General features: G+C 42.9%; 1 protein-coding gene across 7 annotated transcripts in view; it reads left to right on the forward strand.

Annotated features, from left to right (window-relative positions):
- FOXP4 (forkhead box P4) overlaps positions 1 to 13229 on the forward strand; it is a 144304-nt gene extending 131075 nt beyond the window's left edge. For all 7 annotated transcript variants that reach the window (XM_053393117.1, XM_053393115.1, XM_053393114.1 and 4 more), the window contains 4 exons: positions 7514 to 7635; positions 9831 to 9897; positions 11045 to 11211; positions 12717 to 13229. In XM_053393117.1, coding sequence (XP_053249092.1) covers positions 7514 to 7635; positions 9831 to 9897; positions 11045 to 11211; positions 12717 to 12861 — 501 coding nt within the window. In that variant the 3' untranslated portion in view covers positions 12862 to 13229. The remainder of the gene's footprint in view (positions 1 to 7513; positions 7636 to 9830; positions 9898 to 11044; positions 11212 to 12716) is intronic.
- The last annotated feature ends 398 nt before the right edge of the window (positions 13230 to 13627 follow it).

A 13627-nucleotide genomic window follows, 5' to 3' on the forward strand; every position in this document is an offset into this window, starting at 1 on the left:
CTTAAGGCCCATTAACAATTGTGGCATTTCCATGGCTAAGGACCACTGGGACTTTTAATTTCCTTTTACTGTATTTCAATATACGTATATCCTGGTTTTCTGTCACATAGTGTAGCAGCTAACAACCTCGTTTAAAAACAATAAACCATAATAAATGAAAATTTAAAATCAGTTTTATAAAGACCTATCACCAGTCAATGACAGATAATTCAAAATGCTGAGGCTGCCAGGCATTGAAGGCCTATGGAAACAAGTAGGTCTTTACTTCCTATATAAAAACAAATGAAGGAGAAGCCGTATGGCTTTTGCAAAGGAGGGCATTCTGTATGCACTGGCATCTATGCACTGCCACAAAAAAGAATGTCAAACATCCATTCTTTGTAGCCCATATCTACCTTATTGTGCGTGAGTACAAATCCCTCTCAACCTCATAGATTCATTAACAGGTGGAGTGAGGTTGGTAGACTGGTCCTTCTCTTTCTCTAGATTCAGAGGTAGTCAGTGGAACTGGTACCATTTTTGACAGCATGATTCATTCAGCTGGCCATGCTATATAGCCTTTTTGCGTCAGAAACTCCTTCAGTGCGTAAATTGCTAAGAAAAAGAAAGGTTAGGGCCGGATTCAACTAAGCTGAAACACTAGTGGAAGCCAGCACAAGGACTCCTGGTAACACAGTGGAGCTCCCCCCCCCCATGTGCCTCCTTCATCTCCCCCAGATCTGCTCTGGATATTCAGGAGAACCCCCCAACGGTTCAGGGAAGGAAGGCGGGAAATCATTCCATCTGGCAAGCAGAAATGCTTGTTCTGACACAACAATAATATTAGCACAGCATTGCATTCCACCCTTTGTGTCCTCTTGCCATGGGCTTCAGTAGGGAAGAGTGGAGATAATTAAGAAGGTCAGAAATAGAGTGGGAAAAGACTCAAAGAAGAAAAGGGAGTAATGAGATGAGGGTGCAGAGAGACAGGGAAATGAGAGAGAAGCTGGTACAGACTGCGGGGAAGAGAGTTCTACCATCATAGCAGATATGATGGTTGAGAGCAAGAAGAGATGAGGATGCTGTGACAAATAGGATGTGCTGGGTGAAAGTACGATAAGTGCGAGCAGCTATAGAAGGACCTGAGGTAGTTCAGATAGAGTACAGTATGGAATACAGAGCAGGGGGCATGGAAGTTAACAGGGAAGTGGTTAAAAAGAAAATACGGAGTATAACAATTGGCAGAAACGCTTGCCCGTTGTTGATGGGGTAAAGCAGTCCTAAAAGTGTCCCTTGGTAATTTAGAGTTTTACACCCTTGTTGTAAAGAAATGCCATACCAGCAATAGCTCCTCTTCCTTTCCAGGCGTGCAAGTGGGTTGTTCCATTTTCATTCCCTTACCAAAAGTGCAGGAGGGGGGAGCCCAGTGGAGACAGTTCACAAGGGCACCATGCTCCCCTCCTTCATTGACAGTGGATGTCCTTACTTGTCCCATTTTCTCTCTGCCAGGTATTTTCTGGGTTGCAAGACAGAAATAAATCTGTTTGTATACTGCTAGAAAGAAAACAGTTCACTAAATTTCAGCAAAAATGTTAAGCATGTGCATAGCCCTGCTCTCCTATTGCAAATGATGTGACTTAAAGTGCTTAACGTTGGCTGGATTGTGCCCTGGGGGGGGGGTGCGCGCATGTTAGATAGGAATAAAACTGGATTTTATTTTATTTTAAGCTGCAGCTCTTTTCTCACTTGTTATTTATAGCACAAACTATTTTGTTTCTTCATCTTTTGATCTCTCTTGTTCACTGTGTACTATTAACACCCTTAATTCTTATGAAACATTAGTCATTTAGTGCAAGGTGTTTTCCATTATATTGAACTTTCATAATAGTCTGCATTCACTTATTTGTAAATCTGGGCTTGTTGCATGAGTGAATACTAACTGCTGTTATTCACCTTCGTGTTTTTGATGTGAATGATTCAAAGATATTTAAAGTACGCCATAGACATGGTGGATTTGACAGCAGAATTACAGACGTTTCAGTTACTTGTGAGAAAATGGTTAATTCTAAATTAATTTGTTTGAAGCCCGCCTGGAAATACGTTAGGCCCCATTTTGTGAGGAAGGCTGGCATCCTGCTCCCAAATCAGTTGTTTTGTTGCTGGTGTTCTGTGCCTCTGTCTGGATGACTGACCATGAATAATGATGTCAGAGAACTGAAATGTGTAATTTCACCATCCCCAGCATGAGATCTGTTGCTTCACAACGTATTGCTGTGCCTGTATTTTAATTCTGTAAGGTTTACAGGTTTTCGTCTATGCTCATCCTCTAAGCCTTCCTCAGCTGCTTTTGTTCATTGGTACAGAGTATCAGCAAGAGTTTGTTTCAGCAACTCCCACTTTCTTGGCAAGGGGGTGTACAAGGCTAATACAATACTACTATATATTCGTTCTTTTCATTTCATTCTTTGTCTCAAACCTTTGCTCTCCTAAAGTCTCCCCGTCTTTCATTCCAGTGTTTTGCACCACTGAATTTTCCTCTGACTTTACCACCTTCATCTCGCCTACTTAACCCTATGGGACCTTCTGAAGACAACTACATGTGTTGCTCTTTAAAATCTGTGCGGTGAAAAGTGCATGCCTGGCATGTATGAGTGACAACATGTGTGTGGGGAGGGGTTGCTCTGCCCAGTGATGTCCCAATATACATGCTAATAGTAAAAAGACACATTGCCATATTTTGAGTTGCATGCTTGGCTGGATATGCCAATTAAACTCTGTATCCTAAAAAGGGGTGTATCAAAGTGAGAGGGTGATGTAAAAACAAAATCTGCTCTCCCTTCGATGTGAACAATTATAAGACTAATTATCTATGTTCTATTTAGATTTTTGTACTTTGGTTAAATGCATCAGCCTTTAAGCAAGTGTCATGGGAACATTTGAGTTTTGGCGTAGGGAATGATTTGAAACAAGACTGTGATTAGGTGACCCTTTTATTTTCCTTTCTAAGCAAAGAGCCACAATATTAACCAGAATGGGTGTCTGTGAATAGGTAATTTAAACAAACTGAGAAAGGCTGCAATCATTTCAAGTGCTCTGTAAGTAAGTTTGTGCACCAATCATTGAGTCCCCCTAATGGTTCAGGTGGATTACTACAAGTAAATAAGCTGTGCTTGTGCAAGACACAAATAACTGTAGACAGCATCCTGGACACGTTGCAAGTAGGGTCCTATCGAAGAGAATTGGGGAAGGGGATGTGGAGATATGCCAAACTATAGCTGTCACTCTTGTTTAAAACTACATGCCCCATAGAAAATGCTATGCCTAAAATGGTTAGGGCAGGAGCCAGATATCCAAGTTTTTGGACTCTCTTTTCTAGCCTTTAGAGAGGAAGTGAGGAATGGTGTCCATTTCTACATCCTTTATTGATGTTGTGCACACATTAATTGCACCCTTGGCTAATTAGAAATAGATTGGTGCAGACTGAAAATCTCTACTAAAAAAAACCCCTTACTTTGAAAAATAGCTTTAAAATCTTGTGTTTGCTTCAGTTTGCCATTTAGTCCCATATTTTTCTTTATTGTCTCTGGCAAAATTGAAGAAAATAATGTCAGTATAAAAGAGGTATGAGAAGGAACAGAAATTCCAGCACTACGGCTTGTTCCAGTAAAAGCGCATATTACGTTGGTTGTCTCACAAAGAAAGCATTTCAATTTTTAAATGATGGTTTAATCCTTCTGGAGTGATTTGAGGTACTTAGGTAGTAGGAGCTGGGTGAGTGCAAAGTAAATAGGTGCCAAGAGGTATGGCAAGAGGTGCCTGCAAAGAGGCAGGTATGAGGAGGATTTTGTTGGTATGGCGGCAGTGGCGGCAGCGCATGTAACAGGGAGATGCTGAATAGCTGGGGTAGAAGCTGGGGAGAGAAGCTGGGCCAGGGGCATAAAGCAAACATCATTAGAAAAGACAAAGATAAGAAGCAAACAGAGCAGCCAAGCCTGGCATTAAACAAATACTCTGTCAAAACACAAAAGCTGCATTTAAATCATGCAAGGAGGCCTCCCTGGAGCAGGAGACCACAGAAGTAAGGGAAGAGGAAAGACACACTTGGCGACACCCTCCTGCCAGCCACTGGGATGGCCAAGAGACAGCAAATAATCCACATAAAGAGCTAGAAAGCTTAGCGTTTCTTTCTTCAGATGCTGCCAGAAGCACCTTTCATAGATTTTTCCTTCCTGGGATTTCTGTGTGAAGTTATTCCTAGACAGCTTATGAAAATGCATGTGGGATTTTCAGGAAGAATCTGTGAACATCCCTGCACATATAGTGGCCTCATTTGGCCTCCATTTCCTTTCCTGCCCTGTGCATATAAGTAAGCCAATGTCCTGCTGCCAGCTATGGATGGTTAGTGGTACCCATAAAACACTGAATGGGTGGTAAGCGAGACTGAGTCTGGTTCTGTACCTCTTGATGATCAGAAGAGCAACCTTTGCTCTTGAATGATTTGGTTTTTAGCCTGTTTTTATTGTTCTGTGGTGCTTAATGTTTTGCTTTATAGTTTCTGCTAGTATTGTATACACACACACACACACACACACACACACACACTCACGCCAAGGTTCTGTTTGGATGAGGAGCAGTTCAGAAAGTTTGTAAATAAAATAAATGATAGAAGCAGTCCACTGGGTAGGGATCATTGTCAAATGGGGAGACCCTTGCAACCAAAATCCATCACTGCCATATTTTGGGGCAGAATGGGGACGATTTCCCAGTCTCATTATGACCCTCATGAGCCACATGCAGATAACATTCTTCATCATCTGGCCAATAGCAGCATGGCCACACTAATGAAACAGAGGTAGAATTTTTCCCAGCACAGGTTTGCAAAAGACGTACGTGCTCATCTGCTGATTTCAGCGCCGGAGGGTGTCTGCCTTCAAAGCGGTTTCAGTGGAGACCAAAGAGAAAAGGCCGTCATTTTGTAACAGAAGCAGATGTGGTGTTTCCAACAGTAACCAATCCCATACAGGATTTGCTGTACCAAAAACAAAACAGGAGGCCATGGCATTTTACAGGGAAAGCTTGACCTTATTCTCTTGATTTCTTCATTGGGACTGTCTTTAGAGACGGATTCACTTCCTGCCTGAGATTCCCTTTGTGGAACTCAGCGAGCCATTTAGGCATGCTTTCTCTCTCATGCATGCACACACACACACACACTTGTGTGATTCCTGTCTGGGGTAAGCCCTGAGGCAGGTCTCCTCCTCACAGATGATCAACCACAGAGTCACAGAGCTCATCTGCACCTCACACTGCAGCAGCATCAATGCCACAAAAAGAGAGAGGGTTATAAGGCACTTCAAATGTCATCGTAAAGGTGGTGCAGAAGAAGAAGAAACACTATTCAGTACTCTGTTCTGAGAGCAGCAAAGCAAATCCCCAAGCCATTTCATCAGGCTGCTATTCAATTCCCTGAAAGTGTTACCAAGTCCAAGCCATGATGCCATGTGAAAACCCTCAAGCTCTTGCAAAGCTTATGCAGAGCTGCCGCAAGCAAACAGTGCCATGTAGAAGGGCCCTTACCTTGATAATTGGCATAGTATTTACCTATTGGAAATGTGTGTCAACATGCCACAAGCATGGCAAGGCCGAGCAAGATGCAGTGTTTGGGTTTTTACTGCTCGTAAGCATGCCTGATATGTGATGACCATTAACCTTACTGTTAGTTGATGTGGTCTTACTGAATGCAGGAAAGAAGTTTCCTCTGTTGCTGAACACTGTGTAGTGATAAGAGTATGCTAGTGATGAACACATTTTCAAGTGGTACATGGGCAACACCAAGCCCCATATAATTCTAGCCTGAACTGCTGTCAGTTATAACAAAAATGGAAATTGAGGCCTCTCTTCTCATGTCTGGAGAACAGGGGCACTAGGAAGGGACAATTGCATTGTCACAAATATTCAGGTGGGTAAATAATAGAAGGAAGTCGATGGGGAAGAGGAATGGGTAGGCTTGAAAAATACTGTAGCCAGTATGGGAAGAAAAAGTCTGATTCATTGAGTTTCCAAGAACTGTAACACTTTCGAAGGTGGGGTTTTTATTCCCCATCTCTCTCTTTTGCCTTGTTGTCTTGGCCAGCTCTTTTGTTTATACGGCCCCCGTTCGACCTTTTAAATTGCTGTTAATGTTTTAGCGTAACGAATTAGTCTCTCATCACGAATCAGGACTCGAAATAAAAAAAAAACCCTCCGAGGCCAACATCCTGAAATTGGGGTCATTCTCATTTGCAAGGCAGAGAATCTGAGAACCTTAATGCAAGGAAATTTATTCAAAGGCAGAGCCCCGACGTGATTAGGCCCTTTGTAATTATAGCTCGGAGAGATTCCACTCCAGCCTCCTGCCTCCCTCATGGATTAGCAAGTGAGTCGGAAAAATACACAGGATTTAATTAGAGGCAAATTAAAATTGGTAATGAAATAGGGGCAGTAGCAAATGGCAGGGAGCTGGAAGGGGGGAAAGGGAGCTAGTATCTCTCGGGGCAACACTGCCTGTGTACGTGCATTTTCTTTATTTTACATTTAGAAATGTAAAGATGGGCAACACAGAATAAAGAGGAAGGATGGGCTGTGTGATGGGAGGGGGGAAGGCTGAGGATTTCCAAGTAGGAGCTGGCATTGGCAATTCATTTCCCAGCACGATATTTAGTTTCCTTTCCCTCTCCCTCCCTTTTCTCTACATTTAGCCAATAATGAGCAATTACGTAGGCTGGTTTGTGGAAGCCCAGCAACCATGCTCAGTTCACTTCCGTGGGAGGTGAGAACAAGACACACAATCACAAAATGGCTCTTCCATGGAAGCTTTGTTAGCAAGTGTCCCAGAGAATGGAATGGGGTGGTCGCTGTCCTGCTGATGTCAGAATAACAGGACTGAAACCTTCTGCATAGCATGCTCTGCTGGAATGTCACACAGTAGCCCTCTCCTTCTGCATTTCTGACCAAGCCTTTTCCCAGCTGCTGCTGGCATTTGTTGATCCCATCAATTGCCTTTGAAGGAGAGGGGTTCATCTTCTGCTCTCACTGCTGGTGTGTGCTGCTGAGGGTACCTCGATGCCAGCTGTGATTTTTCTTTAGGATAGTCCAGAGGTATGCGAGCACATCCCTGCTGTTGTGAGGAGGTGGCTGGGACCAATCATGATTAGGATGAGATGATGTGATAACTGATCAGGAGGTGGTGTTGACCCAGGCAACAATCTAGCTTGAGTAATACGGCATAGGAGCATGTACAGTAGAGACAATACCCAAAATATCTAGCTATTACCATAAAGAGCAGATGGTTGTCTTCAGAAAATGGTAGACTGAAAGCATCATCCCCCATTATACAGAGAGACAGATTTTCAGGTTATCTGTAGCAGGTTGCTGACTAATCTGTAGGAGACTGGCTGCTAACAGAGGTATCAGCTGGAAGCCAAGAGGGCTGTCTAGCAGAAAGTCTTCACGTGTTTCAACATCATTCTTTATCTTCTTTCTGTCCTCCCTGCAGAACGCCGTACGCCACAACCTGAGCCTACACAAGTGCTTTGTCCGAGTGGAGAATGTCAAGGGAGCCGTCTGGACTGTAGATGAACTTGAGTACCAAAAGAGAAGGCCACCAAAGATGACAGGGTGTGTCAGACAGCTTGCCAGGCAGCCTCCATGGAAAGAGGAGTGCTGCAGTTGAATATGAGAATGGCTGGGAGTATGCAAAGCTCATCTCATGGGGGGGGGAGTACATAGGAGGGGAGCAGTGGGGCAGCAGCACATCTCCCAGCAACATGTTTCTCATCTGGGCTGCACACTCAGGGGCAGAATCATGAAAACAACCTGGCTGGTTAGGACCAAAGGTCCACCTGTGTTCTCAACTGTGCCCTGGCAGATGTTACTGAGAAATTTGCACACAAGGCTTGAAGGCAACAGCTGTCCTCTGAATTTGGCAGTATACCATGTCTGAACATACATCATTGCTAATATGTGTAGATAAATACCCAATGAATTTGAAGGGCAGAGGGAAGTTTTTAAAGCTAGTGACAACCACTGGTAAATCTTGTGGCTATGAGTTCTGTAAATGAATTAGTATTTTGTGAAGGAGTAAATATCCCTCTTCAAATGATTGGGATATAATCCCCATCTATTATCCCTGAGGTAAGCTCAGAAGTGGCTGAGAGGCCTGAGTTATTATTTTCATTCCTGCAAGATTTCCCTATGAATTTATTCTTTTCAGAACCGTATTTTAGCTTTTGCTTCACTGATTAATATGTTTATTGCCTGTGCCAGTTTTCAGAACTGAACTTTAACATTGCACACTGCTCTATGATTATCACATCTCTGTGTGTGTGTTCACTACTGCAAAGATGTACATTTAGAAGTATGCAGTGCATTGGAAATATGGGTTCATGTTCTCTACCTGCAATGAGACAACAACCCTCTTGTCAGCAAACATTATGGTTGAAGAGGCATTCCCTCTTTACTTTACAAAGGTTCATTTGAGGATGGGGCAGTTGTATGGAACTGTCACATAAACATCACTGGCTATTTCCAGCCAAAGGAATAATTTTGTGAAGAGGGATGTGAGACATGTAAAATGACATATTTTCACTTTAACCTTTTTATCAGTAAATATTATTGGGGTACCAATGATAGTCATCCCTTTAAATTTATACGAACAAAACTGCAATCCTGTACAAACTTACAGCATGTCTGATAGCTTGCCAGATAACATCCTTGGGAAGAGGAGTACAATCCTGTTCAGCAAGCTGTCAGACACAGTATAAGTTTGTATAGGATTTCCATGTAGTAAGCTCCATTGAACACAAAGGAACATCTTGAGTAGACAACCATAGGATACTACTGCAAGCATCATAGCAGTATGTAGCAATAGCATTGCATGCACATAGGAGCATATTTCCACAGCCAAAAACATTCACTTACCACTAGTGGAAGCTGCGCAGGCAACAAACAGGGCACCACTGGTGGTATTCCATTTGTGGTATTAGCTCTTGTAACCATAGAAAACCTGTTAGTGTATTTATGTACACAAACAAGAAATGGGAGAGAGAATAGATTAAAAGAAACCCCTAGCCCTTCAGATTAAAAATCTCTGACAACTGTTGCAATGTTTGTTCAAGACATGTCTAAAATGAAACAGCACAGACTACAGCAGAGCCTAGGACACAGTTGATAGGGGTGGCTAACCTGTGCTCTTCCAAATGCTGTATTCTTAACTCGCATCAGTCCTAGCTAGTATGGCCAATGGTCAGGGAAGATAAGATTATAGTCCTGTAACCTCTTGAGGATTACTGGTTAGTCACTCCTCATCTAAATATTTAGATTGTAGTAGATGGAGGGGGAATAACATGGGACTGGTTACCATCTTCCAGCCACAGTAGGGTATATTTTCAGACACTGAAGAAAGAACCACCATTATCATTTCCCCATAAGATGTAGTGATGGCCTCCAGCACAGATCGCTTTAAAGGAGGATTAAAGAAATTTATGGAGGATAAACCTGTCAGTGATTACTGGCCATGAGAACTATGTTCTACTCCACTTTTGAGGGCAGTATGCCTCTGAATGGCAGCTGCTAAGAATCACAAGCAAAGAAAACACTTTTGCACTCAGGTAATGCTTGCAGGCATCCCATAGGCATCTGATTGGCTACTGTGAGAACAGGATGCTGGACTAGATCAGTCTTTGGTCTGATCCAGCGGGGCTCTTAGGTTCTTAACACTGGCAGCAACTATTGCAGCTGCTCTTCCATAGTGAGTCTATTTTTGCATCTTGTGCTTAGATAAGAATGCTAACAGCTGCTTCTTTTGTTTACAGGAGTCCAACTTTAGTCAAAAACATGATTTCTGGCCTTAGTTATGGAGCACTTAATGCCAGCTACCAGGTATGACCCACCAATGAACAAGTTTTATAGGTAATATTACTCCCATTAGAGAGAGCCATCCCTTGTTGAGAGAGTGCTGTGTTCACAGTTCATGTCCAACAAAGCAAGCTCCCACTCCACTGGTTCCTCAAAGCAATGTGAGTATAGAAATAAAATAAAATATAGAAATCAAATGCATAAAAGGTGGTTTTTGTTTTAGTTTTTCTGTTTCTCTTATCGCATGATAGCCAGTGCTCCTTTCCCACAAGATATATTGGAGAACCAGACCAACCTAAGCAATCCCACTCTCCACAGTCATGTGAGAGCCCTCACTCCAAATGGGCCAGAAACCCACTTTACTGTTTGATGCAGTAGCTCACTAATGTCCTCCTAGGCAATGTAAAGACCAATTGTTTTGGCAATAGTTGTAAGGAGTAAAGGATAGCAAATGGCAGAATATCTAAATAGCCTCGTTCTCCCTCATCACAGCTGAGCGCCTTGCAGGATGTTAAATGAAATTGTCCTTTCAGCCTCCCCTCTCAGTAGGTTGGTAGACTAGGGTGTTGAAGGTCTATGGATAGGGAGAGGGTCCAGATATGGAATAATTGTGCAGGTATCATTAGGATGATTACTGCTGAGGAACCAGTGACCTAGCACTATTTAACAAGTCCCCTAAATTAGACTTCAGAACTCTCTTAACCAATGAAGTGGGTACACTGAGCTTCCTCAGCACACACAAAAAGCTCACCTTTCTGACATCTGAGTTCCATTCCCATGATTGTTGAAGGAATATAACCAACACAGGAAAGTTTATTAATGAGATTTTACAAAAGTATTTTAGTTGCTTTTGTTGTTACTTTTGTTCCTTGATTCATTTCATGCTGTGAGATTTAAAAGTGGAACATACATTTCCATTTCTGTACACTGAGCTGTTGTGGAAGAAAACATAGCCAGATGCACTTTAAGTACTTGGGGAAAGTAATTTCTATTTCTCATTACCTATATAGAACTAGAGTTGTTTTGTAAACCTGTCATTTTTTTTTATTTTTATTTTTTGGGAGTATTCATTAACTGTATTCCCACCCACAACACACCCACTAAATTGGTCTTTATTTAGGGAATGATATTGTGCTAGGCTATTTTTATTACTTGCATTTTGACTTTTTAGGCAGCCCTGGCTGAGAGCAACTTCCCTCTGCTGAACAGTCCTACCATGATCAACACAAGCTCCACTAGCGGCATGCTACATGTCGGCCATGATGATGTGAGCAGCACTGTGGAACAAGTCAACAGTAATGGCAGCAATAGCCCCAGGCTTTCACCACAGCAGTATAGGTAAGTTCAGACTTGCCTTTTTTTTCCTGTAGGCTTCCTTCCAGGCAAAAATGAATTGGAGCTCTGGTAGCTCCTGCATTTTGGGCTCCCCTAGAAGTGCAATGACAGATACAGTAGTCTTTAAAATGCAGACATCTTCTACATTTCATTAGTGGGTCAGGCTGTGCAACTTTTGGAAGACCCATTTAAGATGCAAATACATGTACAACTTGAGTTTTGCCCTGCTGCTTGTGTCGGGGGGGGGATAGCCCTGGGGTTCAAAACGGGCTTCTTGGGAATGCTAATGAATTTACACCAGATTTCCAGTTAAAGAATACTTCATTTTCACATCAGAACCTTCCTTCAACACACAGTGGTACAGTACCTTTTGGCAAGGTATAATGTCAGCATCACTGTTGGATAAGAGCCTGAGTGAATACTGCCTTACTCAGACGTAGTAAACCAGACATAGGCAAACTCGGCCCTCCAGATGTTTTGGGACTACAACTCCCATCATCCCTGACCACTGGTCCTGTTAGCTAGGGATGATGGGAGTTGCAGTCCCAAAACATTTGGAGGGCCGAGTTTGCCTATGCCTGTAGTAAACTACAGTGGTACCTCCGGTTGCAGACGGGATCCGTTCCAGAGGTCCGGCCAGATCCCAAGGTTTTCACAACTGGAAAGACCACTTCTGTGCACGCATGTGTGGCGGAAGAGCGCTGCAAAAACCCGGAAATATACTTCCGGGTTTGCTGCTTACGTATCCCGAAGTTTACATAACTGGAGGGATATGTAAGCGCAGGTACAACTGTATCTAGAATGGGTGGGTGGGTATAGGAGCCACACATTCAATGTCCAAATGTCAAATCATTGATTGTAATGACAAGGGCTTTCAGATCCTGTAATCATCCTCTGAGGTCCTTCTTCATGTGCCTCCCCCATGAGAGGTCTGGAGGGTGGCAACACAAGAATGGGCATTTTCTGCAGTGGCTTCCCATTTGTGGAATGCACTCCCCAGGGAGGCTCGCCTGGCGCCTTCATTACCTATCTTGAGGTGCCAGGTGGAAACGTTTCTCTATAACCAGGCCTTTTAAATGTGTTTGTGGGAGGAGGGTTATTCGTTTGTTTTTATTACGCATTTTGTGTTTCTATGTTGTAAACCACTCTATGATATTTGGATGAATATTCAAATAATAAATAAATAATCAGCATTAAAATTCATCTGGGGAAACATTAACATCAAGTTAATCTGGAGATTGCAATGAGTATAGACTAAACATTATAATTGCCATAAAACGCCCCCAGCCCATGTAATTGATCCAAATGCTGCGAAGATTTCTGTCCCAAGGGAAACATGTTTAGACTTGAATATTTGGGATCTTGAAAAAATCAGGACTAATGTCCTTTCAGCCAAATGTTCAGTTTCTGCCCTGCTTCTTTTGCTAGTAATCTCCTGAATGATCTTATTTTCCCTAGTAAAATTTTGTTCTAATTCTGCTTGGTTTCTCCAACTGCCCATTCTGCAGCCACCAAGTCCATGTGAAGGAAGAACCAACTGAGACAGAAGATGACAGCAGACCTGTTTCTCTCATGGCAACAACCAATCAGAATGTGACAATTCCTGATGACAGAGACATGGAGGAGGAGCTGCCAGTGGAAGACTTGTCTTAAGGGCCCTCCCTCCTCACCTAGGCCCAGCATTTCCCCAGAGACAAAGCAATGGCTCCCACCTCCTCAAGGTGACCTTCAGCGTTATCTTGTTTAAGGCACTTCTGCAAAGCAAAAGGGTTTCCTTGGGTCTACCCATTGCTGAAGGCACACACTTCTTTCCCTTCCTTACATCCCAGTGACTCTTAACAGACATTCACAGAGGGGGATGTGCAAAGAAACAAAAACCAGAGTTGAGCTTTTTCTTTAACTTTTTTATTATTTTATAACTGATAAACGAGGATGGTAGGTTGGTTCTGTCCGAAGACTTCTTTGTTGCCTTCCCCTGCTCCATCACCCCATTCTCATGGGGATAAAAAGGTGTCTCGTATTGTCTGCTCTGTGTTTTGTCATTTTCAGCTCATATGCCATATTGTTTCCACAAATCAAGATTTTGGAAGCATCCAGTCCAGCAGGGGGCAGCATCCAAGCCATGGGCTTCTGTGAATGTCCCCCACTTTCCCATGGAAAGCATTTCCAGTAACCTGCCAGTTTATCCCACTGAGAACTTTGCACTAGGAGGAATGTTTTTTCACGCGCACACACTTAGCATATATGCATACACAACTGACACACACCCTAGCACCATTTCGACGTACTGGAACAGCAGTTTGAAACTAGAACCCTACAGTGGCCCTTGTGTTGTCCCAGCTTCTGCTCATTTCCTGAATGAGAGAGAAATGGAAAAAAACCAAGCTGGGTATAATGAATACACTGTAGGTCAACAAAC

The sequence above is a fragment of the Podarcis raffonei genome, chromosome 6 (genome assembly GCF_027172205.1).
Source record: "Podarcis raffonei isolate rPodRaf1 chromosome 6, rPodRaf1.pri, whole genome shotgun sequence".
NCBI classification, from domain to species: Eukaryota; Metazoa; Chordata; class Lepidosauria; order Squamata; family Lacertidae; genus Podarcis; species Podarcis raffonei.